We start from the raw sequence: 24,116 nt of genomic DNA on the forward strand, positions 1-24,116 counted from the left end.
AATATTTTTTTAAACGGCAATCGGTGTAGACCTCCTCAATTCTATCCACGTAAGTCAGAAGACTTAAAAGTAGGACACTGTTCTATTAACAATTGCTCAGTGTTAATGTAGAAACAGATGGTACGGAGCGGGGGGAGAGAAAATCTCAACTTTTTATTGGCTGGTAGCTGCGCAATTTTTTTTAGTGTGACAATTCTTTATCTGCATACATTGGCTGACATTATCCAAAGAGAAAGATCCAGACATGGAATTAGATCTCCACTTATGATATGGCTTTACCACCTACTCAAAAAGCGGGTTAAGGGACACAGTGTACCTGGCACAACTAATGCACCATGAATCATGCTAGGCACACAGGAAACCAGATGCCCCTTCTGACCATGTAACAAGTGTTTACTGATAAGTCAAGCGAATATCAAGCTGAGTGAGTAAAGGGGGGCTGGAATAACTCCGTCCTCGCCAATGTCCTGGTGTTTGTCATTAAAAAATAGTTCATAGAAGGATCTAAGTTTCATTCTCCAGATTTAGAATATACACTTTCTGCAACGTTATTTTCAAACTGGAAAGTAACTTTTACCTGCATATGACAAGTAATGGAATGGTAGGAATCACAGCATTTTTGTTAAAACAAAATTGTGTTTTTTAAAGAAGGCTGCAAGCTGTAATTAGTGGAATAATCCACTAAAGCTTTAGTTGATGAATAAGTGGAGCTGGAAACCAAGGGCACACTGGTTTGTGTTTGAAACTACTTTGGTTCCGGTATGTCCCTGTAATTGTGAATTAAAAGAATAGGAATGGTGGCTTTTTAATGTAGAATGCATGGTTGTTTTTGCTGATTAATCTGTAAGTTACCTCACCCTTTGTTAAAGATCTCAGAAAAGCACCAGCTTTAAGAACTGAATACTTAGTGCATTTATTTGAATTTTTTTGAGTGTCTAAGAAGATTCCTCAGTGGGTGGAAAAATCCTGAACAGTTTGATTGCCTTAGTATTTGCAGTCAAGACCGTTAGAAAGGCTGGCTCGCTAAAGAGCCTGAATAAGGAAAATCTGGGAACAATGTGGGGTTTGAAAAGGCAAAGAGTCCACCGATCTGCTAACATTTGGGATTACGAGCCATCTAGTTTCGGGCTTGCCACCCTTAGCTCTAAGCTGCAGAAGGATTTCTTAGAGGCAAAGAGCTGTAGGGTTATGTCCTGTGAAACGTACTCTACCCCATTCTTTTCAAAGTTTGTACAAGAATTCAGAGGGAATGAGAATAGTGTTGGATCTTCCAAGCTTCTGAAAACTAACTCTAATGTACAGATTTCTTGTTGTCACTAAAATAAAATGTGAATATCTTTCTGAAGAGACCACACACACACGCGCGTCTTAACCACAGTCTGTGAGCCCTTTCCTGATGCTTTAGGATGCTTAGGGCTGATCCTGTGTTGAGCAGGGGGTTGGACTAGATGGCCTGTATGGCCCCTTCCAACTCTATGGTTCTATGAGTGGAGAAGCAACTCTTATCACAAGCAAAAGCTCTGCATGGCTGGGTGTTAAACGCAAGCAGCTAGCCATTCAGCAGTGCTATTCAGGCAGGGAGCACCCCCTGATTTGCTAGCTCCCCTCCACACACGGTTACCATTTCACCGAGTTTTTTCTCATGTGGGATAACAAGGCGCCTTAATACTTTCCGGGTAACCTGTGGGGAAGCAATACAGGAGAAAACGAAAATCGATACAGTTTCCCCTGAGCCTGAAAGGATAAATAAAGCTGAAGGCAAAAGTCAACACTCAGAATTTTTTTTGAAAAAGGACAGAAGAGATAAAAACGTGAGGTAGGATTACTTTTCTGGTGACGACGTTGCCTTCTTCGTCAGTAAACTGTTCTTCCGTAACAGATTCACCAGGAATATTTTTTGCTTCCTCACCCTAAAGAACGTTATAAGGTTAGCTAGATCAGCTGTATTCCCCCCCCCCACTCTGTATCAGCTTTCAACCCCACTCCAAGCAATCAAAGTCATGCATGGCTACTCGTAAGAAATAGTTATTGGCAACTGAAAGCTTATGTGCAATTTTCACATTCTAATGTATCACATTAAAAGGTTTAGTAAGCTGTTGTGAGCAAGGATCCAAAATGCTGTGAATCTATGGGGACTTCCCTGCTCCCATTTTTGGTTAACAGACCACCCCTGAAAAAACTCTCCCAAAGACCCTGTAAATGTCAGAGGTTCTTTGAAGGAGCACTCCATGAGATGTAAAGGACAGCTCCTCAAAGGAGAAATTGGCTACCTTCCCCTGTACATGCGGGAAAAAATATGTGCCCAAGCCAGCCTTTTTCAACTTTTGTATTATTCAGAAACTCCTGAAACATTCAGGTTTCAGGAAACCCCAGAATTGGTGCGATCGTGCAGAATGTGGTTGGGAAGCAGAGCTGTGTACAGGCCCACCCAGTGCTCCTTCTCTTCCTGCCCCCTCCAGGCCTGTCATTGCCTGCTGGGGGGAGGGAACATGTCCATATATGGTCATATCATTTGATAAATGTGTAGCAAATTAAAAAATATATATCTATTAAAAATTCATTAATTCCCACCCATTTTGGAAACTTTTCAACTACTTAAAGAGAGCAACCTCTTAACCTCCTCTTCTCTAGGCTGAACATTCCCAAATCCTTCAGCCTTTCCTTCTCGGCTTACACCACTTCATGTTGAACATTGCTCAAGGTTTTCTTTAAAACTGTACATAGAAAGCCAGGCCCCATTGAAGTGAAACCCAACTATCCCCTTGACCTGTAATCTACTAAACTTTCAGCATACTAAGAATTGCTTCTTTTAAATTTGGGAGCTCATTCAAACACACCATCCCTCCACCTGGGTTTTGATATGGAACAATCCCCAAAGGGCTGAATCCGGTGTTGAGGAGGCAGCTCATTGTGGCTCAGAGAAACGGAAAGCAAAAGGCCCTATAATGAATGCAGAATCTCAGTCAGAGAGTCAAGGACCAAGAATGCAAGGGCATCTGTTCAGACAGCCTCCTCGGATGATGTTGGAGCTCTCAGACACAACAGCGTCCTTCATCAAGTGGCGATGAGGGATCAGAAGAGGCTACTCCACACTGTCTGCTTCTGGGGACAAAGCAACAAGAAGTCTTCTGACACCTTAAAAGACTTGGTGACGTAAGAGTGGGAGCTTTCATGTCCCAGAGCCCATTTTGTTAGCTGCCAACATTCAGATGGGATCGAGGTTTATACACAAAGCTATTAGAAAGATACTTGAATGGTAGTTATTAGCTGTGCTGGGGAATAAAACAGATGTGTGATGGCAATGAAAGAAAACCCTGCAGGCATAACTCTGTAGACTTGCGCAGAGGGCAAAATCCTTTCCCAGTCAACGCCTCTGTACAAGATTTAACCAATAAATTCCAAAGACCCAATGAAATCCGTGGGAGATTTCCGGGACCGTTAATGTCAAGGGGCACCCAGAAGACTAGCCACAGTCCTTGGTGAAATATTCAATGCTTCATTTATTTGAATGAACTGTGGAACATCCAAAATCCTCAGATATGGGGGGGGGGAATGGGTTAAAGGTACGAGCTGAATGTAATAAAGCCAATTGATTGAATTAAGGTACACTACAGTCAGTGCAGACAGATTGTTGTGGTTTGGTGAAATTCAAGATCTAAATGCAGATGATGTTACGGTGGTTCTTGTAAACCCCTGGTTCTTTCCCTAGTCAACCAGCCCTTCCACCTTCAGCGATTCCAGACACATCTGTTGCTACAGAAAACAGCATTCCAAAGTGATGACGGGCAAGCACTTTAATGCCATGAAGCTTTACAAATGTTTTAACACTGTGGTCTTTCTTTCCCCCTCCACCTTGAGCATGTGCAGCTACCTTCTGCCAGCCACTCCCAGGAGGCCAAGAAACAGAATTTCTGCTCATTAGCACCTGAGAGGACCAAGGGCTAGCAGAAGAAATAGAATATATCTAACTTAAACATATTTACTTGGCAAGAATAGTTCCCGAGAGAAAACAGGCCCCTCATGGTATTGGGCAGCCAGGACCTATTTATCATGGCAAAATAAGAATTAGGCTGCCTTAGCATTTGAACCTTAGAAAGAACTAAAGCCTGCACCACTATTTCTCACTAGAACGTTCTTAATCCAGAGTGATCTAATTCAGATTACATAATTGCCTGCCTGGACACCAGCTCAATGAAGTATCCAAGACTACCTCCAAACACATCTCTTCCCTGGTCAGAAACTTCCTCTGTTTCTTTATTTGGAAATATTCCCAGGCCCCTAGAAATACTGCCTCTTCTTCACCTTCAACCACCTTCAAGAGCCCCACCATGCCATCTTGGTGCATTCCAAGTTGGGGGAGAAAAGAATGTGTTATTTTAGGACTCTGGCCCTGTAACTGCAACCAGAATCCTCCAACTCCACAGTGATCAGCGGCAAGCGCAGGATTCTAAGAGTAGCAAAATGATCGGTTACACACATCTAGTGTCCCCATTGGTCTTTCTCTTTGGATCATCATTTTGGATTATTGGCTGCCTGGGTGTCTGGACTCCTTCCCTTGGAACGGGACATCTGACTGGAATCTGCACTGATAGGTAGCTACAAGCTTCAGCCTCCTGTCTCTTGCTCTACCTTCTTGGCCTCTGACTTTACTGTTCCTGTTGTGCTGGGTATGCATTTGGAAAATGTATATTTTCCAAATATACACAGGCGTCCTAATCTCAAACCATGACTGTTTGAGGATGCTACTTATGGCCTTCAAAAAAACCCTCTTTATTTTTACTATATCAAAAGCCTCAGTATTTCTTTCAAACTTGTGCAAAGAGCTGCATCCCTTTGACAAAGAACCCTTTTGCTGTTTGCATGTATGTGTCTTTGCCCTGTCTGGATGCATCCTCATGCCCAGGTGTAAACCTGAGCGAGAAATGACTTCATCCTAGGAGAACAAGACAGCAGAAGGGAAGTAACTTCCTTATGCTCAGACTTCTCTTATATGAATTTCAGCCAAACTGGAAAGTGGGCCGTGACCATGTCTTCCTTTTCCCAGTTGCTTGGAAACTGCAGAGGCAGGTTCCGGATAGACAATGTAAGGGAAGGATTGAAAGGAAGGGGAGCTGAGATCTGCAGTCTCAAGCAATAAGTCATCAGTGTCTCTTCAAGAAAAGCTGACATGGAGACAGCCCAATCCATATGGAACTGTGTGCATTTTTGCTTAGTTCATCCACTCTCGTTTCACTACGGCAGAATTGACTTTTTATTTGGAGACTAGGAAACCCTGCCAAGCTAGACCTGCATCACTTGAGGGTGAAATGCCTCCTAGGGATCCAAGCTCAGATAATGCTAGCGACAGTGTATCCGACCCAGCACTGAGCAATGCTAGCCAGACTTTAAAATGAGGATGCCTAATAAATATTCCATATTTCAGTTATTGCTGCAGGCTGAAACCGGGGACATTTGTCATATAAGCATTTTTTAAACACTTGACTTTCTCCATTTTTAAATCTGGGCCTCGCTTATTCCTTCAGGCTCCCCGAGCCATCTGAACACTTCTAAACTTATAGAAGTCTATAGGTAAAATATTCCTTTTCCAGGGGTTGGACACAACCAGCTGTTCAGCTGGGGAAATAGGTGAGGAGGGGTCCTCTTTGACAACCAAGACAATCTCTGCTGATGGGGCCACAATGGACCACCGTGATGCAAGGAGAAGACTGAAGTAATGCAAAGAAGTGGCCGAGGTTAAAGTGAAAAATTTGGCTGGATCCAAGTCCATAACAGCCAGAGCCTCCTCCTTTCTGCCCCAACATTACATCAACAAAGGCCCAGAGGGGAGGGCTCCAAATGTTTTTTTTCTAACCTGATAACCCTTTTCCCCATTGACATTTCTGCCCCAGCAACCCTTAAACATTATGGAGAAGTCTGGACATCTTGACATTCTGGGGAAGTGTTGGTCACAGGCAAATCAGGCCTCTCCAGCATGGCATAAACTGAACACACACTTTGGACTACACCAATGTTTTGCTGAAATTGGGCACTATGGCAGAGCTAAGGGACAGCAAGCTGTCTTTTAAGGAAAACTTCTCTGTTCAACTGAGAAGCTTCCAAGAAGCTTCTGAGAACCCAGGACTTTTAGGGAATGAAAGCTCGACAGTTGATTTCTAGTGTTGCAGTTAGTGTTGTGCGTTGCTGAAGTGGCCGTTCAAGCCTGAAGCAGCCAGCGCTGCAGCGCGGGGGAAAGGGGTGGACATGGCAGAATTCATGACAAATTTCCCTTCATGTTTCAGTTTGTGCCCATCCCTGCTCAGGAGGCAGCCTGTTGTCTTTTCTTACATGACAGCAAGAGTGTGTTACTCAAAGCTAGGTAAGCAAAGACACCACCATGTAGCTGCATATCATTTATCTTGAGAAAATCCCCCCTAGTTTCTCCTTATGGGTATGCTTCACAGGCATAATGTTACATGAAAACCTGTCAAACAGACAGCTCCGCCTGTAGCAAAGTGTGCTGCTGCACAACTGCTTCACTGCTGTACAGTCACACCAACAAAGTGCGATCAGCTCTTGTAATGGGGAACAAAGGTCCTGATCCAGTGTTTCAGCCTGAATTGCTGCTATTATATGACCCCTGCCTTTTTCTGTGTTACTGAGCTCATACTGATGAAATGTACAAACTTATTTCATGGACTGCAAGGAAGGGCAAAATACGAATGGCAAACATTCCATGGAAAATTAAGCAGTAGCAATGACTGGTCTTCATTAAAGAATGACATGCTGGTCCACTAAAGATCCAAAACATTGTTCCTCATTTGTATATGCAAATCTACACCAAGGAACAGTGTTTATTGACATCTCCCGAGAAACAGGGCAGCTCCATTATTTCTGCCTTTACAGAAGGCAAAACGAAAAACAGGGAGAAAACCCCCCCCAAGACTCATCTAAGGGGGCCATGGCCGCTGTGGGGGAGGAACGCTGACGGGGACCTGGCCAGTGGGAGAGAACTCCCAGCCTGGCATTCTCTTGGCGGGGTGTGTGTTAGCATGGCAACAGGGGGCGTGGCTGAGCTAGGCGTCAGTTAAACGGATGGCCCAACATTGCTCCGCCTCTTTTCCCCATCAGGGCGCCCAAAGATGCATCACTTGGTGGGAGGAGCCGTTTTTTCTGGCCCGACCTCCTCGCAACATCAGCGAAGCCCAGCGATTTTATTTTATTTTACTTTCTGAGGGAAAAGGGATGCTAGACACGCTACGGGGGCATTGTTTGTTTTAAAAGACAAACAAACAAGTAAGCCTCTCATGGCCCATTTTGGCAGGAGAGAGAGAGAGAGAGAGAGAGAGAGACCAGGGTGCCAAAAAGGATGCCAGTGGGGGGAAAGTGATGGGTCAGGGCAGGCTGTGGTGGTGAAGCCCCAACTGCCTATGAATTGTGCTGTGCTGGTGGCAGCTGCTGGTTCCAAGGGTTTTTTTTCTCTCAAGTCTATCAGAGGTTGTTTTCAGGTTCATGTGTGTCCAGCCACCATGGAAATGGCAGTTCCTCATCTTGCTCATCTGTGGCTCCATGGGGTCCAGGATACCAACAACCCACTTGGTGGCCAGGGGCCCATCAGGCTTTGTCTGCAGGGCCTGAGAGCCAATGTTTTGCTGACTATCAAGCTTGGGGTTATGCTGCATGACTGCAGGCATGGATGCGGAGTGGGAATTCTGCTGCTGCACAGCCGCAGGTATCACCCTGGTCATATGGCCAGGAGGTACTGCCCGGGCACAGCTGGCAGCAACCTGGCCGATAGATGACTGGGTGGCATAGAAGTTGTGGAAGCAGACAGTATTGGCTGTCTCCACATCAGGGTACGCAGACTGTACATGTGGGCATTCCTCCTACAGAAAGTGCTATAACAGCACAACAGGGACAGGCAAGTGCAGGTACGGTCAGTGCTCCTAGCTCCTTCAGGAATGTTCAACAGGGAGGAACGGAGCAACAAAAGATGACTGGGCATAAGAGTAAAAGAAGCAAGGAGGAAAGTGCTTCAGGGCCCAGCAGGCTGCCAGTACTTTCGGGTGAGTCATCCTCATCTGAGGTCAAAACCTCTGAAGGCCACTGAGATGGGACCTATTGGCTTCAGGGTTCTTTGGTTCCAGGTAGCCTGAGCTGGAAGATGAAGTGGATCCTTATTATAAGAAAAGGTGGGGGCGGATTAGTCCATGAAGCCCCCCCCCTCCTTTGGGTTATGAAGCTGGGGGAAACTACCTGGTACTCACTAGGAAATTCAGAGGACCCTTGATGGGTATTATGTCGACGTATTTAACATGGTGCAACCAGATGGAGATGTCCCAAAACGGGGCCCAAAAGGGATTAAAAAAAAAAGGCTTTACAGCAGCACAAAATGATCACTCCTTCACTAACTGGTTAAGGGGTTATGCAGTATTTCTACGCCTTGTTGCTGGTGCTTACCCAGAAAGGAGTTGGCACTTGGGGAATCATTTGGTACTTTCTGTGGATGCAGAGGCCATGGCACATGACAAGTAGGCTCACAAGTAGTCTTTAAACAACATCCAGGTGAGGTGGGACTTAAAGGACTACGATACCTACAACATGAATGGAGCTCCTAGTAGCCCAGCCATGAAACACCCACCTGAACCTGCAGTATGCTTAGTCTCCAGTGCTCAGGCCACTTTCCCAGGTCAGTGGCCATGCTGGTTCCAAGATGGACCCCGAACTCATGCCAGCCATGTTACACTCCCCCAAAAACCACTTGTCTGTCCTGGCCCCAGACATAATTTAAGCGACCATGGGATCTGACATGCTATTTTGAATTGGGTGCAAAAATGAGTGATGGTGGAAGCCCGAAGAGTTATATCCCTATTCGGGCTCAGAAGTGTAGCATGGGAAGGATCAATTTTGGGGTGGCCAAGCTTGTGTGCTGGCCTCCCCTAGATTTGGGAGCCCCCTTAAGGGGTTGTGTGAATGCAGAGCCTGGATGAAGGCTTGTATTTCTGGGAGGCAGGAGAACCCAACAGAGGCTGATGCCTGGAGGGGTCATTCCATGTTGCCTCCCCCCTTTTTCAGCCTGCCATTGTGCAGGATTTTGGGCTGGATAGTCAATGCAACCCGTTGAGGGGCAGGCTGCAATGGGCTACCTTGTGGTTGGCTGACCACAAGAGGGCAAATTTATCTTCCCACGCTTGCCATGCTTAATGTTGAATAAAGGCTGGACCTCATGGAGCCACAGATGAGCAAGATGGCAAATAATGATTGTCAGTGTCCTCATTAGGCGGTCAATATCTGCCCGCAAGGCCAAAAGCCCCCAAGACTCATCTAACGGGGGCCATTGCCACTGTGGGGGAGGAACACCGACAGGGACCTGGCCGGTGGGAGAGAACTCCCAGCCCTGGCATTCTCTGGGCGGGGTGTGTGTTGGCATGGCAACAGGGGGCGTCAGTTAAACAGAAGGCCCGACATTGTTTTTTCCCCATCAGGGCACCCGAAGACGCGAAACCTACCCTCCCTCCCTATTTATGAATTGTTGGATTATTTGTTAGATGTTGGATTGTATTGTTGTTTAATTGTCACAGCCGGTGGAAGTGTAGCATGGGAAGGATCAATTTTGGGGAGGCCAAGCTTGCGTGCTGGCCTCCCCTAGATTTGGGGGCCCCCTTAAGGATTTGTGTGAATGCAGAGTCTGGTTGAAGGCTTGCATTTCCGGGGAGCAGGAGAACCCAACAGAGGCTGATGCCCGGAGGGGTCACTCCATGTTACCTCCCCCCTTTTTCAGCCTACCATTTTCCAGGATAGCCAATGCAACCCGCTGGGGGGCAGGCTGCGATGGGCTGCCTTGTGGTCAGCTGGCCACAAGAGTGCAAATTTCTCTTCCCATGCTTGCTACGCTGAATGTTGAATAAAGGCTGTGGCCAAATATTTTACGCCAAATTATGGTTGTCAGTGTCCTCATTAGGTGGTCAATATCCCCTTGCAAGGCAATGCCTCAAATTCCCCTCAAATTCAATCAATAGCAATTTTGTAACTCGATTATTAACATTTTTACCTGCAATAGCATGAAGCTCAGCACATAGCTGTTTGATTTCTTTTTTGTAAGATTTTTTTTTTTGGGGGGGGGTCCAGGAGTAATTCGGAAAATTCTTGAAAAATTCATCTCAGTCTTGACTCCTGGGCCACACAGCAGCAGAAGAATGTGACTCAACAGCTCTTCCACTAGGCATTTGGTTGGGGCCAATGAACATCAGGACAGCTATGGTTAACAACACCTGGGATCCTTCTATTTGGACACCCCCCCTCTGAAAACCGAGGTGCTCTGAGGCCTGCCTACACAGCTGGTATGATGGTTTTATGGTGATAGTTTAAATTGTGTATGTTTTTATGTATTCTATGTTGGAAGCTGCCCTAAGCTGCCATGCTGGGAGGGGCAGGGTATAAATAAAATTAAAAAAAAACCAGAGAAAGGACTAGGCACCATTTTGGATGCTGCTTTAGATCAAAGTGGCTGCAAAATTGCTATTAATCCAGTTGGTTTTTATACCCATGATCTGTAGTCGCATGTATACCTGCAGTGAGGAAGTCATGCAGCACACTGTGGGGTTATGGGAGACAAACTCTCGTGCAGTTTGACTGTTTCTTGACTGCAGATTTCATAAGAAGCAGTTCACAGTTATGAAGTGCATCCCAGGCCAAACAGATGGCATTGAACGTGAACAACGCCAAGACCATCAGCACTGCAATCCAAGACCAATCCCATGCCAATGGCGCTATCCAGTCCGCACAATACCTTAAGAATCAAACGGCGCCGATAAACCCTCGTTGTGATTCTCTGTTCTTCCTCTGAACTCGAATCGCTCTGAATCGCAATGTCACTGTCACTGTCACTAAACTCCTGATAAATGCAGTTTTTAGTACATTTTACCAGCTCATTTAAAAGACAAACATGAATCTGAGCAGGAACAGAGGGGAAAAATGGTTATTCCCAACATTAGTTCGTCCTGAGAAATACCATAGAGGGAGTCTGCTCATTCTGTGGTGTTTTCTGCCATGCCTACGTGCTGGGCAAGGATTCCACACATAAAAGCATGTGAAGCCAAACAGGGCCCAATCGGCGCGTGTTGGATAATGCCCAGAAAATCCAGCTGCAAAAGCACATTGAAAGTGCATTATCCAACATTTGAAGTTGAGTACAATACCGATGGTGGCTTGTTGTAAATCATGTTTTATGAATGGGGAAGGGAAATTTTGGAAATGTGCATTCCTCTGCTCATTCAGTACAGATTTCTCCCTGCCTTCTCTGGTAAGCCTTAACTACGGTTCAGCATTGCTCCTACCAACTGCTCTTTGCTAAGCAGAAGCCCCCTTTGGCCTATTATGCACGGCTGCTGAAACAGTAGCATGGAGAACGCGGAGGAGGAAGAAGCAAAGCGAGCCGCTTCTGGTTGCGCCCTGGTCCCGGGAAGCTACAGTTTCTTCCGCATCTCACTAAAGCGGCTTTTTCGGTGGCATACATTCACCCTGCGCCCGGTTGCCGCCTGCAGCGTGCATAATTGGTGATTTTAGCCGCCACCATTCCACCCCGAATGCGGACCTTTCACTCCATGCATAATGGGCCTTTGGGAAGCCTTCACTCCCCCTTCCCTCTCTGGCCCAAGTCACGGTCAATGCAAGCCGAATTCCCTTGCAAGCAGGGTCAGAAAACACACTTTAAACTATGGCTTCAATTTCTGGTTGAGATGGAAACCTGGGCTGGAATTCATCACGATGAAGGCCAGAGAGAGAAGGAGGAAGAAAATAGAAAGATTCCTTTTCGAGACTGGCTCCTGATTGGCCATCTAAGATTCACCGGCCACTGCACTAGGTCTGGAGATGCTCAGCTTACTCCTCCTTCCATTTGCCCTTGGGCTCAGAATGGCTTTTTGTTCATTCCCTAAGTCTAAGGGCACCTGCTCCATGATGGATTCCAAACTAAGAAGCAGAACAGCCTGCAAGCTCACCCCCCCTGGCCCCGAATCCAACGCACTGGCTTCCCTTTAACAACCTCAACTTTCAGCTCTAGTCCATTTAGGGCTGCACCTGTACATAGCTCTTGTTTATCAGGATTTTTTTTCGACAGCATCAAAACACACAACTGTTGGTCCGGAAGGGCTTTTTGTGGGGGGGAGGGGGGGTTGAAGAAAAGGGGATTGTGCTGACCTCATGCAGTTTGGGGGTACAATAGATTGGGGTACCAATTGGTAAAGACCCTCCACCACAGTCTTTGACCTCACTTCCTTTCTCTCCATTCATGTGTTCATGTCATCTTTTGGAGTTAAAACATGTATACATAAACACACGCAAGCACATACATGGGAGTGATTGACAATGCCAATCCTAGCAGAGTATTCAGTATTATACAATAACTACAATTTTTTTTCGGGGGGGGGAAGCGTTTGAAAAGTCACACTCAAGAATACACTGAAACAAGGATTGCACACAAAATAATCAAGTTGTAGGTCTATCATTTGAAACTTCTGTTTTAAAATCTGATGACTCTGGCTGCAGCTGTCAATAAGCAGATGTCTGTCCTTCATACTATTAAATGGGAATTCATACTTACATTTTTTATTCCGCAATATAAATAATAACGTAGCTGGAAGAAAAAGTAATCTATAGAAGCTTTTGTAAAGCAAGCAACATGGAAATGATCTTGCATGTGCTTTCCCCTTCTATGCAGATATCCATACAAAATCCTTAAGCCCCATTTTGTTAAACAAGATGGGGCTTCCTATCTTTTAAAGGTTCCTTTTCTTCTGAATATTAACCTAAGGGATCGGCTCTCTGCCTACACCCCTCAGAGAGCCTTATGCTTTGCCACTACCAACTGCCTAGTGATCCCTGGCCCCAGGGAAGATTGCTTGACCTCAACCATCCTGGCCCCACCTGGTGGAATGAGCTCCAAGAGGAGATCAGAGCCCTAGCGGAGCTTAAACAGTTCCACAGGGCCTGCAAAAGGGAGCTCTTCCACCAGGCATTCAGTTGACGTTGACCTAAATTCAGTCACTTCCCATTGGCCCCTGAGCCTCCACCCATGAGAACTACTACTAACATGTCCATCCTACAGGGCTGTCAGTATGTTACAATTAAAATAAGATGTTTTCATCATATTTGTTCCATTATGTTACTGTTATGACTCTTTTACTACTGTTCAATTGATCATGTTATCTTTACTGTTTTTATTCCAGTTCCATGTAGCCGCTGAGCCTCAGAGGCTGAGCCTCAGGGGAGGGTGGTACATAAATATAATAAATATATATAAATAACTCTGAAATAACAGAAAGTGTGTCTAAATTTTGGAAGTTGTGCCAGTGTTAGGGACAGCATGCTCATTCTTTTCCTCTGGGGTCTTTTGTCTTCATTCTGTCCTTTTATTCCACTTCAACCCTGATGTCTTTTTATCCTAATTTTATTGCGTCAGTTTTATATGCCAATAAAGGAAAAGGATTTCTGAATTTCTGAAAACGCCTTCCCCCTGCCATCATATATAGCTCATGAGAAAAAACAAAACAAAACTGGGGCACTTATCCGGCCAGTAGTAGCAATGGACCTTCACTGGGCATCTGGGGAGGAACTTTTAATCTGACGTTCAAATTCCAACCAGTTTGTCCCACTGAAAAACTGACTTATCGCATCTGTGCTACAAACCAGCAAACAGAGCAAAACCACACAGCTCTTGCATCTTTCTATGCAGGCAGTAGGCACTGCGCAGAGGGCTTCCCAAAGTTACGCCGATAAATTATCAGGGACTGTAGCCTGTACTACTGTGCAGGGCAGGATGGCCAAACTGTGGCTGTTCCCAGGGGCTCATGGGAATTGTAGGCCATGGACATCTGGAGAGCCAGAGTTTGTCTTAAGACTCCTGGTTGGTTCTACAATCTGAATCCCATTTCACTGTTTGCTGAATGTCCCCTCTTGTCGATGGTCTGTATAATCTGAGTCCCAGTGAAAAATATTCTTGCATTTTCTGGTGCTCTTTGGCTGCTTTGGTGAGCACCACAGCCCGAGGCAACCACCACTGTGGAGAGGAGGGGCGGCACCAGTGTGCCAGGTGGCACCTGCACAGAGGCGCAGAGCTCTGCACCTGCGTGTGGGTGCCGCCTGGCGCACCACTGGCAGTGCTGGCCGCCTCGGGCTGTGGTGCTCATCAAAGTGGCCAAAGCACGCCAGAGCACATAACCCTAGTGAAAAAGATGGATTAGAAATACCATAAAAATATCATAAGTGAGTAAATAAATGATTTGGGCTGTTGCCATGAAGAAGCATGCCCACTGGCATCCATAACAGAAGGATCAACCTTAGGCCCAGATTCATATTTAATGTGGCATTATGCTTCTGGCTGATGGTGCAGGTGAATTCCTCACATCTCTCCCATCCTGGCTTTGGCAGCGCATGGGAAAGCACCTAATCTTGTGCTGACTCTGGCTTAAGTACAGCATTGCAAAAGGCTGACGGGTGTCAGCATGCAGCTCTCTGGAAGATGTACTAAAAGGAATGAGGATTCAGCAAGAGGCCATCAGTGCAACCCTATGCAGAGTCACTCCGGTCCAAATCCGTGGGTTTCCATGTGCTTAGGAAGGAGTAATTCTGCACAAGTTTGTGCCATAAACTTTGCTACAGAGTTGAATTTAGAGGGACTAAACCAGCCTTTCACAACTTATTTTACCATTGAGAAACCCCTGAAACATTCTTCAGGCTTTGAGAAGCCCCAGAGGTGGCAGGATGGTCCAGAATAAGGCTGAGAAGCATAGCTGTGTACACACCACCCAGGGCCCCTCTCCTCCCCACCCCCTCCAGGCCCATCACTGGCTATTTTGGGAGGGGGTTGGGTGAATCAACATCACCATATATGGTGACATATATGGTCATGTCACCCAATAAATGTTTAACAAGTTAAAATATATATATACAAAATTCACTCCCAGGAAACACTTTCAGGGTTGTCATCAAACCCTGGGGTTTCACAAAACCCTGGTTGAGAGAACCTGGACTAAGCTCTGTCAAATACAGTGAATGGTACTGATACCTTCTGTTCGGATGCTGCCGCCCCTTCCCCTTCCTGGGCTTTCGGTCTTGGCTTGTTCTCCTCGGAAGTGTTCCAGCTCATCTTTTTCATGCTGACAGGCACAGAGGTTTTAGATGCATCGGCCGCTAGCTTGCTAGCCTCTTGTAAGGATTTCTGATGCGATGCTAAGGATATAGTTTGCTCTTCCATACGGACAGAACTTTGCATTTTTGGTTTCACAGTTTCCTTGTCGCCCTGCTTCCCTAGACCATTCGCAGACTCCTGAGCAAAAGGCTTAGTCTTTGCCTCCACTGTTGGGTCAGAGTAGTTGCCGTTGGCTTCCGGTTTCCCAACTTCTCCTTTGAGATATGAGGTAATAGAATCTCTACATTGGTCGGGCCTGGAAAAGACAAAACGAGTGAGATCCTTGCCTTCCTCGCAGTCGAACAGCACAATGGAAACGATGGATTAAGAAGGAAAAACCCTGGCAACAGCTTTAGTTGCAGGCCACTAGATAGCATGCAAACTGGGGGCTCTGGATGCGGGCGCACATGGAAAACCAACTCAAAGGATGCATGTGGCCAGGTCCACTGGGCACAGAGAAGAACCTCAATAAGGATGGAGGTAGCTGCAGTTTCAGAACTGAAGAAAAGACCTGCTGTATAAGACCAAAGGACCAGGCCTACTACAGTTTCCTGTTTCCAACTGTGGCAAGTCAAGGGCTTCTAGGAAGCAGACATGAAGACCATAGACTTCCCCTCAAAAGAAGGGGCATTCCATTATCTGCTTGGCTTTGGCCCCTGCCTGGTGGAATGAGCTCCCAGAAGAGCTGAGGGCCCTCTTGGAACTTACTCAGTTCTTCAGGGCCTGTAAGAAGGAGCTTTCCCACCAGGCATTTGGTTGAGGCTGGGCTGACAGATGGCCTTGCCCCTCCTCCAGTGCACTTTACTTGTAACACCGTCCCCAGAGAACAACAAAGGAGGGGAAGTGTGTGGGGGTGTTCTGGCTAGCTTATTGGGGTTATGGATTTGTATCGTTTTATGTATTTTTATTGTACTGTATATTTTAATTGTTGTTAGGCGCCACAAGCTGCCAGGCCAGAAGCAGTGGCCTATAAATTTAATACATAAATAACTAAATAAATACCGTCTAAGATCCTCAGTCCAGCCACTATGGCCATTAGAGATCCAATCCTCCATGAACACGATCCCTTTGAAAGTAAGTGGGCATTCCAAGGTCTTGGGAATGCCACCCAATTAAACCTGCCTTGAATGAAAAATTCTCCCTTTCATCTGTCTGGAATCTACCACTCACCTAGTTTTGTTGCACACCAAAGATAAAAATCACCTCTTGTCTGCTTTTGTCACAGCATGGCAACTCTTCCCACCCATGTCCTCCTTTTCTTTTAAATTAAAAAGCCCTGAATATTCTAGCCTTTTGTTCTACAGAAAGGGTCCTACCCCTTTCATCATTTCAGCTACACTCTCCTATATGTCTGCTATCTCGATTTTCTCAGATGACCTGACTAGAAACTAGATACAGTATGCAGAATTTTATATGTGCTGCGCCACTGGTTTATAAGTATAGCGCAACTGTTTTGGGGTCAATTCATTTCCGAATAATATGGCTTTTCTGTACATATCATAAAAAAGAATGAACAAATATATCTGCACAGAAACCACTCGCTTGAAAACGCCGCCATTATTTAGAAACCCAGTTTGGCTAAATGTATCTCCCCCAAGCCCTTTCTTACCTGTTGTCTAGCCGTTCCAGCAATTCACCGCCTATTTTGCGTGCCGCTGCTGGTTGTTCCACGTTGACGCTGGCGCCTTCGCTCTGCCAACCTGTAATTGAAGACATTTCCTGTTCTGCCTGCTGCACATACTTAAGAATAGACCACACTTTTTCTTCCGTCATCTCCTCCGACTCAACTAATTCTTCCAGACGAATGTCCTCAAACAGAGATTTAAACTTTTCTTCCGTCATCTCCTCGTCAGCACCAGACTTTTCTCTCTCATGCTGTTCAGTTCTTATCAAGGCTGGACTAGCCTCTTTGCTTAGGGTTTGTTGGGATATTCCGGCATAACTACCGAGGTACCGAGGGCAGGTCTCAAGGTCCATTTCTTCCATCTGGATCTGGCCTACATCTTTGGAGGTACCTTCTCTAGGCACTGAGAAATCATGCTTGCATTCTTCCAATGACGTGTCTTCTTCTGTCACCACAGGAGGTCCTGCTGCCGTATCATCTACATTTCCCTGGGAAGTTACTACCATGTCACTCAGTCTACTGGGAGTTCTAAGGGGCGACTCTATGCTAGAGAAATCACTAAAGAAATCGTCTTGATGGGGAGGGGTGGGCGGCACGAAGCGCAACCCAGTGGGAGTTTCCAGTTCCACTTGGATGGTGGGATAACCTAAGGAAGACAGTACATTCGGACTGATTGCAATGCAACATGGAGCAATGTAGAAGCGAGCATGCAAAATGGCTGATTAACTATATAAAGTAAGAAAAACGCATGAGATGATTGCCATTGAATCATGAATGGAATCATGGATGTGGCTTCCTTAGAGAACGCAACAAAACTTAAGCCAAGAAGACAGCTACCACTGTACGGCTACTGCGTTGGACTATTTCAGAAATTAACCAATTGTCTGCCCACATGCATTACTGGGAGTTTTGAGTTACTGGGTTTTCCAGCCATTTTCATGACCCCACAGCTGCTGAATTTTCTCCTCCAACCAGCAAATTCACTGAATCTGTCCCAGTGCTGTCTGTCCTTGGGAATCAGTGATGGACAGATTATGTTTCTACTGAGCCCTTGGGAAAGGCAGCATAGAATAGAAATCCAATAACAAATAATAAATAAACAATAATAAAACAAATTTCTGCTTTTAGTTTGATTGACACCCACTCAGTAAACGTGATGGATAAAAGTACATTATATTGCAAGATTGCCAAGTTGTCTTGTTGGCCATGTTAAATGGCCTCTCCTTTTTTTTTTTTGGCATATTACGCTTGCAAAATACCATTAGTGGTGTGATGCACAGCGATGCTACGAATTAATCACTGCACCATGGCAATGCAACAACTGTCAAAATGGAAACCACCTCAACGGGGACGGAAAAGGGTAGAGTCACAGAGAAAATCCTAAAAGGGCATCAGCTACAAACTACAGTTTTGGGAGGAGGGATCTAGATATAAATCTCAGGAACGGTGAACTTGTGTAGATGGGAGGAATGTGATGAGTAAGGAGATCGTGGTGACCGTGGTGACCGTGGTGACCGTGGAGACTGAGGCGATCTTGGCGACATGGGGACAATCAGAAAAACTGATCAAACAAAGAGAGGAAAGAAAAGATAAGCAATGAAAAACTCTAAAGCAGGGATGGCTAATGGCGGACTCAGGGTCCAGACTAGGTCTTGAAACATTGTGTGTAGCCCCTTTTGCCAGCTGGACCTAAGATGTAGTCAAAACATTTTGGCTCCCAATATTTGACATACATTTTTTCCTATATTGTTATCTCCTGCACATTCTGAAACCGCAAAGGATGGTTCCAGAGGGGATCTTTCCAGGAGTAACGTCTTTCGCATGCCAATCAAGGGTCCCAAACCATCCAAGTATGTGTGATCCTGACCCACAAATCTCTTATTCTAAGGGATGTTCTAGAACCTTTGTTCTAGGACCCAACCGTTTGGGGTGATGTAGCCATACGGTATACTGAAACACTTCAGACACCTGGGCTAGTGTCAGAAGACTGTTAGAGATCCATGATTTGGCCATTCTTGCTCTAGCGGTCAAACTTAGCATAGGGAAGTGAAATGACAGCGACTGTAAAGCATACTCCCAGATGGAGACATTGGTCCGAACAGCTAGCATGGGTGGGGCAGAAGACTTGGCTGTGAGATTATGTTGCCTGGTGAGGAATGGGTGCCTTATCTGAATCAACGGAGAGAAAGTTAACATTCAGTCTGGTCTTGGCGAGGACAAGCAGCTCACGGAAGATTCAGAGGAGAGGAAGGACAGAAAGGAAAACAGAGAAGCGTGCCGCCTTCGAAAAGACCCTTGCGTATGATCAAAAGGCAGAGGTAACATTTCAAGAGAAAGTTTCTTAAAATGTCCACAGAACTTTCTTTCTGCAACGCAATGACCTGTTGGGCTGTTTGGAAATGAATTAAGCTCATGTGTTTGGCATAGCTAGGAGATCCTCCCCAATCCCACAAAAACAAAAAGTTACGTATTAGAATAACATACAACACACAAAAAGGGGGGAAGTAGGGGAAAACCCTTCCACAGCTATTAGAATGGCATGGCTTTATAAAAAAAGACTCCAAAGCAATTGGAAAGAAGTCTACAGACACATTTAAAAGTCAGCATCCATTTTTACAGCCTAACAACTGAAGCAGCTTCCCTTTGAGCAGCCTTTCTCAACTGTTTTACTATCGAGAAACCCCTGAAGCATTCTTCAGGCTCTGAGAAATCCCAAAAGTGGCAGGATTATGCATAATATGGTTGGGGAACATAGCTGTTTACATGCCCACCCGGGGCCCCTCCCCTTCCCACCCCCTCCAGGCCCATCACTGGCTGTTCAGTGAGGGGTGGGCGGGTCATAATACCCAATAAATGTTTAACCAATATAAATAACATATTAAAATAACAAAATATGACTCCAATAGCACCTTTAAGACCAACAAAGATTTATTCAAAGGGTGAGCTTTTGAGTGTATGCATTCTTCCTCAGACAACACACAATGGAACAGGGATCATGAAAGTACAGATACAAGGAGAAAGCAAATTAGTAAACTCTGTCATACCATCTAAATTATGCATAATGTGTTGCCTGAGGAACAGTGCCTGCACTCGGGAGCTCACGCTTTGAATAAATCTTTGTTGGTCTTAAAGGTGGCTCTTGGGCTCGTATTTTGTTGTGCTGTTTCAGACCAATACAGCTCCCCACTTGAATCTATATTAAACATAATTAAATACCACCCATTCAGGAAACTGTTTCAGGGCCATCAAGAAACCCCTGTTCACAGAAGAAAAGCTTTAGCCAGGATTAAAACAGAACAGGGGTTGAAAACTCAGTGTAAATCTGTGCATTGACAGGATTATTTGAGTTGCATAATTCCAACTGGGTAATTTTTGGACACAATTTTTGGACAATTGTATCATCTGATCATAAATTTATGCTGATGCACTTCAAAAGTAGTCTACAGAGCCAAACCACTGTAAGAACTCAATAAGACACACCCTAAATTTTATCTTGGAAGGAAAACAGACCTTTGTAGTGGAAAAATAAGTTTCATCTCTCATGCGTCACTCTATTACACTGAGAAGAAGAATACGGTGTCTCAGAAGGAATGCTACAAAAAAACACAGTTACCGTCAACGGGATCGTGGAAAACGTTGTTTTCATCGGCAAAGCTCCTGGTGCCTGAAATGTTTCCATAATCAAAGATTGGTCCTTCCAACAGAGTGACGATGTCGATCCGATTGATTTTTGTCAATACAGAAGTTAAGGCATCAGCTGAGGGGGAAAGAACAACAACGACCAAATAGTCATTCTGTACACAGTCAGTTTTGTATATGACAACCGGTAAAAATGCCAAAGGTGGAGACATCTGCAATTGCATGACAGACATGCACTCGAGAGCCACAGGAGTTGCCGCTCTCTGAGGCATGTTAAACACAGGCTCCCAAGCATTTGGAAAAGGACGTCACCCATTGCATTCGTCACAGCATGGAGAGATGTAGCACAGTGCTACAGAAACCATGAGTCTGCAGTCCAAGCGAGGTCGCAGGGATATGCAAGCTGCTGTAAAAAAATGGGTTAGTCTTGTGGATGTGTTTGCAGGAAGCCTCCAACCCACTCTCTAAAATGGCAGAGAGAACACACACAAAAATGTAAGAGCGGTGACATGGAATCAGTATCTAGTCCAGCATGGTGTTTCATAAAGGGGACAAACGGATGCTCCTGGAAGGCCTGCAAGCAGGGCTCATGGGAATTGTAGTCCATGGACATTTGGACAGTCACAGTTTGGCCACCCCTGCCCAAGCCTATCCCTACAGTTATATTTATTTATTTGGATTTATTCACCATCACTCCCAAACCCAGCCAGCTCGTGGCAGTTTACAGTAAAACAATAAAAAGGTAGGTAAAGGTATCCCCTGTGCAAGCACCGAGTCATGTCTGACCCTTGGGGTGATGCCCTCTAGCGTTTTCATGGCAGACTCAATATGGGGTGGTTTGCCAGTGCCTTCCCCAGTCATTACCGTTTACCCCCCAGCAAGCTGGGTACTCATTTTACCGACCTCGGAAGGATGGAAGGCTGAGTCAACCTTGAGCCGGCTGCTGGGATCGAACTCCCAGCCTCGTGGGCAAAGCTTTCAGACGGCTGCCTTACCACTCTGCGCCACAAGAGGCTCTTAGTAAAACAATAAAACCCCATAAAAACAGCAACAATACTCCTCGATGGTGGATCAAATTAATCTTGTTTCCTTCCCCCTACTCCGTCCTCACTGCACCAGACCATACTAGTTCTCAGTAGTTCACCATCATCCTCGGGAAAAGAGAGAGTGAGAAAGTAACGGAAGGGAGTAGATGGACCAGGCAGACCTTGAAATCTGCATTGAGGTCATACTGCTCCAACTAACTTGTGTGGCTTAGAAGAAGGTCACCCACTGGTGCACATTAGTTGACTGGCAAAAGACTTGATGATTCATGATAATGTGAACCACTGCTCCACTAAAAATCGCTATGCATGAGAGGACAATGGGCAGCCCAAAAATTCTTCCTGGGAATGTTGGATCTGCAATGGCACTTGTGTGAAGTCGGTGTCACAGCAGAATGCCACGATGGGTCTGGTGATGCTCAGTGACAGAGCACCTGTCTTGCAAACAGGAGGCATGAAGTTCAATCCCCAGCACCTACAGTTAGAAGGAGCAAGTAGCAGGAGATGTGGAAGAACTCCACCCTGGAGAGCTGCTGCCAGTCAGAGCAGGCGATGCTGATCTTGACAGACCAATGGTTTGACTCAATCTATGGCTACTTTGGGTGTTCCTATGTGATCCCACAATCCCACAAGACCTGAGCAAGGTGAACGACGCATAAGATCACTGAACTTACTTGTAGCATTTTTTCCATCTCTGGTAACCCATTTCTTTAACAACATGAAGCTCTGAGCAATCAAAGAGTTTGGATTTTCCACACGGATCTGATTAATCTCATCAACAGAAAAATTCAGTTCCCTTGCCAATTCTGAAGTACGAGAAGACAGGGCGGGGAAAGAAAAAAACATCAGGATTATGTTGTACAGGCTGCTCAATAGATTCGCCACAACAAATACACATGTTTGACATATCACAGTAATGCAATATCCACTGGAGTCTTTACTGTTCGTCAGTCCTAAAAGCCTACAGGGGAGAAATCTCAGGGCAGGAGAGAAGAAGATTTGCGCTGTGTACTACAAGGGCTGGATCCCCCCTTGGCCTTCTCTAGATCAGCCTTTTTCATCCTTTTGACCAGGGACTAGACCCTGAAATAACTTCTCAGGCTTCAAGATGCCCCAGAAGTGATGTCAGCTGGCCCTCCACAATTGACGTGGAAGTGGCATCACCACCCATGGGGAGGATGGGGAGGGGAAAGGCAGCAGTTTAAAGCAGGAGTAGGCATGCAGGCTTTGTCCCCTCCCAGGCACAGAATCCATGAGTGAACTCATGCTTGGGAAGGGAGCAATGAAAGCAACCGGTTCCATAGCTTGTGGCCAAGACCATTAGGCAGGAGTGGAAAGGCTGTGGACCTCCTCTAGCTCTAGAAGGGCTGAATCTGGCTTCTTACCAGGTAGTCAGCAGGCTGTATGTCATGCCACACAACTGGCTTGAATTCAAAGAACCACATGTCATTTTCTGTGTATTCACTGGGACTACCTGTCCCTTTTCCAACACTGCCCCTCATACCTCCTGAAAAGCTGCTCAGATGGTCTTCAGGAGTGGAGTATGCCCTCACACATGAAGGAAATGGGCAACATCTATTGGTGAGCAGAGGCACCTTCCACTCACATGTGGCAAAGATAAAGCAGACGCCAAATGACAAAATTGTGAACAAAAACAATTTAGGCTGAGTACAGGTCTGACTGGTTGATATTGTATGGTCAGTACTGCTGGCCCATCTATAGCTCTCTGGGTAAGGCTGAGCCAGCTAGTGATCCTGGCTCATTCTAACCTGTCTCATAAGGCCATTGTGAGGCTAAAATGGCAATCTCTTGGCTGAATGAGCAACAGGATAAAAACTTGACGAACAAGTAAACTGCAATTAATTTTATAGCATAAGATGTAGTCCTAACATCCATTTAATCAAGACAGCATACATACATCTGTGCCTATTGAATCACTCACGTCTTAGGATACAAAATGCCTTGTGGGGATACACACAGAGAATACACACACACACACATTAGGCTGGGAATCAAAAGTCTTTGCTGCTTCCTATGTCGTCAACACATCATCCAACCTTACCTGTCCAGCTAAGTCCCAGGTGATCGGCCACAATTGCCATCCTGATATCCGTCCGTTCACAGGGACTCTGTGGACCTGTGATGTTACAATGCCTTGATTAAAAAGATGCCGTGCGACAAGCCTTAGCACTGACTAACAGCATTACGTTATACTGCGCTAAGTTAACTGGTGCTCAGATCAAATACTAAAATGACCGAGTGCCCCCCCAAAAGCCTTTAAATAAATAAAATAAATATTTATATATATATATATAAATATATTTTGTCACAGCTTTCAATTCTTTTTCCATTCTAAGAAATCTTGAGTGTCAGACTAAATGATGTTAATTGAGAAAATGGAACCAAACATGCCGACAGTCTGTCTAAAGAACTGGTGGTCAATGGTGGTTTAATTACTGGTGGAAGTGGGGGAAGGGGGGAGAACCCACCAGGATTTAAAGGGGGTTGTAAAAAAGAAATCTGCCCCCCCGCCCCATTTTGACACAATGAGACTTTCTGCTGTCACAAAATAAATCTTCTAAGACCTGAATAATGACATGGGTGCCTTCAAAGCATGCTTCGCTAGCTGTCTAGAAGAATATAGGCT

At 45.5% G+C, this 24,116-nt stretch overlaps 1 protein-coding gene across 41 annotated transcripts in view; it reads right to left on the bottom strand.

The window, feature by feature from the left end:
- Window positions 1-24,116, bottom strand: part of ANK3 (ankyrin 3) — a 493,966-nt gene that overhangs the window by 4,660 nt on the left and 465,190 nt on the right. For 33 of the 41 annotated variants that reach the window (XM_077350673.1, XM_077350676.1, XM_077350705.1 and 30 more), the window contains 8 exons: window positions 23,532-23,606; window positions 22,144-22,275; window positions 20,401-20,544; window positions 16,773-17,433; window positions 15,041-15,419; window positions 10,766-10,870; window positions 1,827-1,910; window positions 1,622-1,681 (listed from right to left, as the gene is read on the bottom strand). In XM_077350673.1, coding sequence (XP_077206788.1) covers window positions 1,622-1,681; window positions 1,827-1,910; window positions 10,766-10,870; window positions 15,041-15,419; window positions 16,773-17,433; window positions 20,401-20,544; window positions 22,144-22,275; window positions 23,532-23,606 — 1,640 coding nt within the window. The other 8 variants (XM_077350665.1, XM_077350691.1, XM_077350667.1 and 5 more) reach the window with 7 other exon arrangements.

This window comes from Paroedura picta, chromosome 8, assembly GCF_049243985.1.
Source record: "Paroedura picta isolate Pp20150507F chromosome 8, Ppicta_v3.0, whole genome shotgun sequence".
NCBI lineage: Eukaryota > Metazoa > Chordata > Lepidosauria > Squamata > Gekkonidae > Paroedura > Paroedura picta.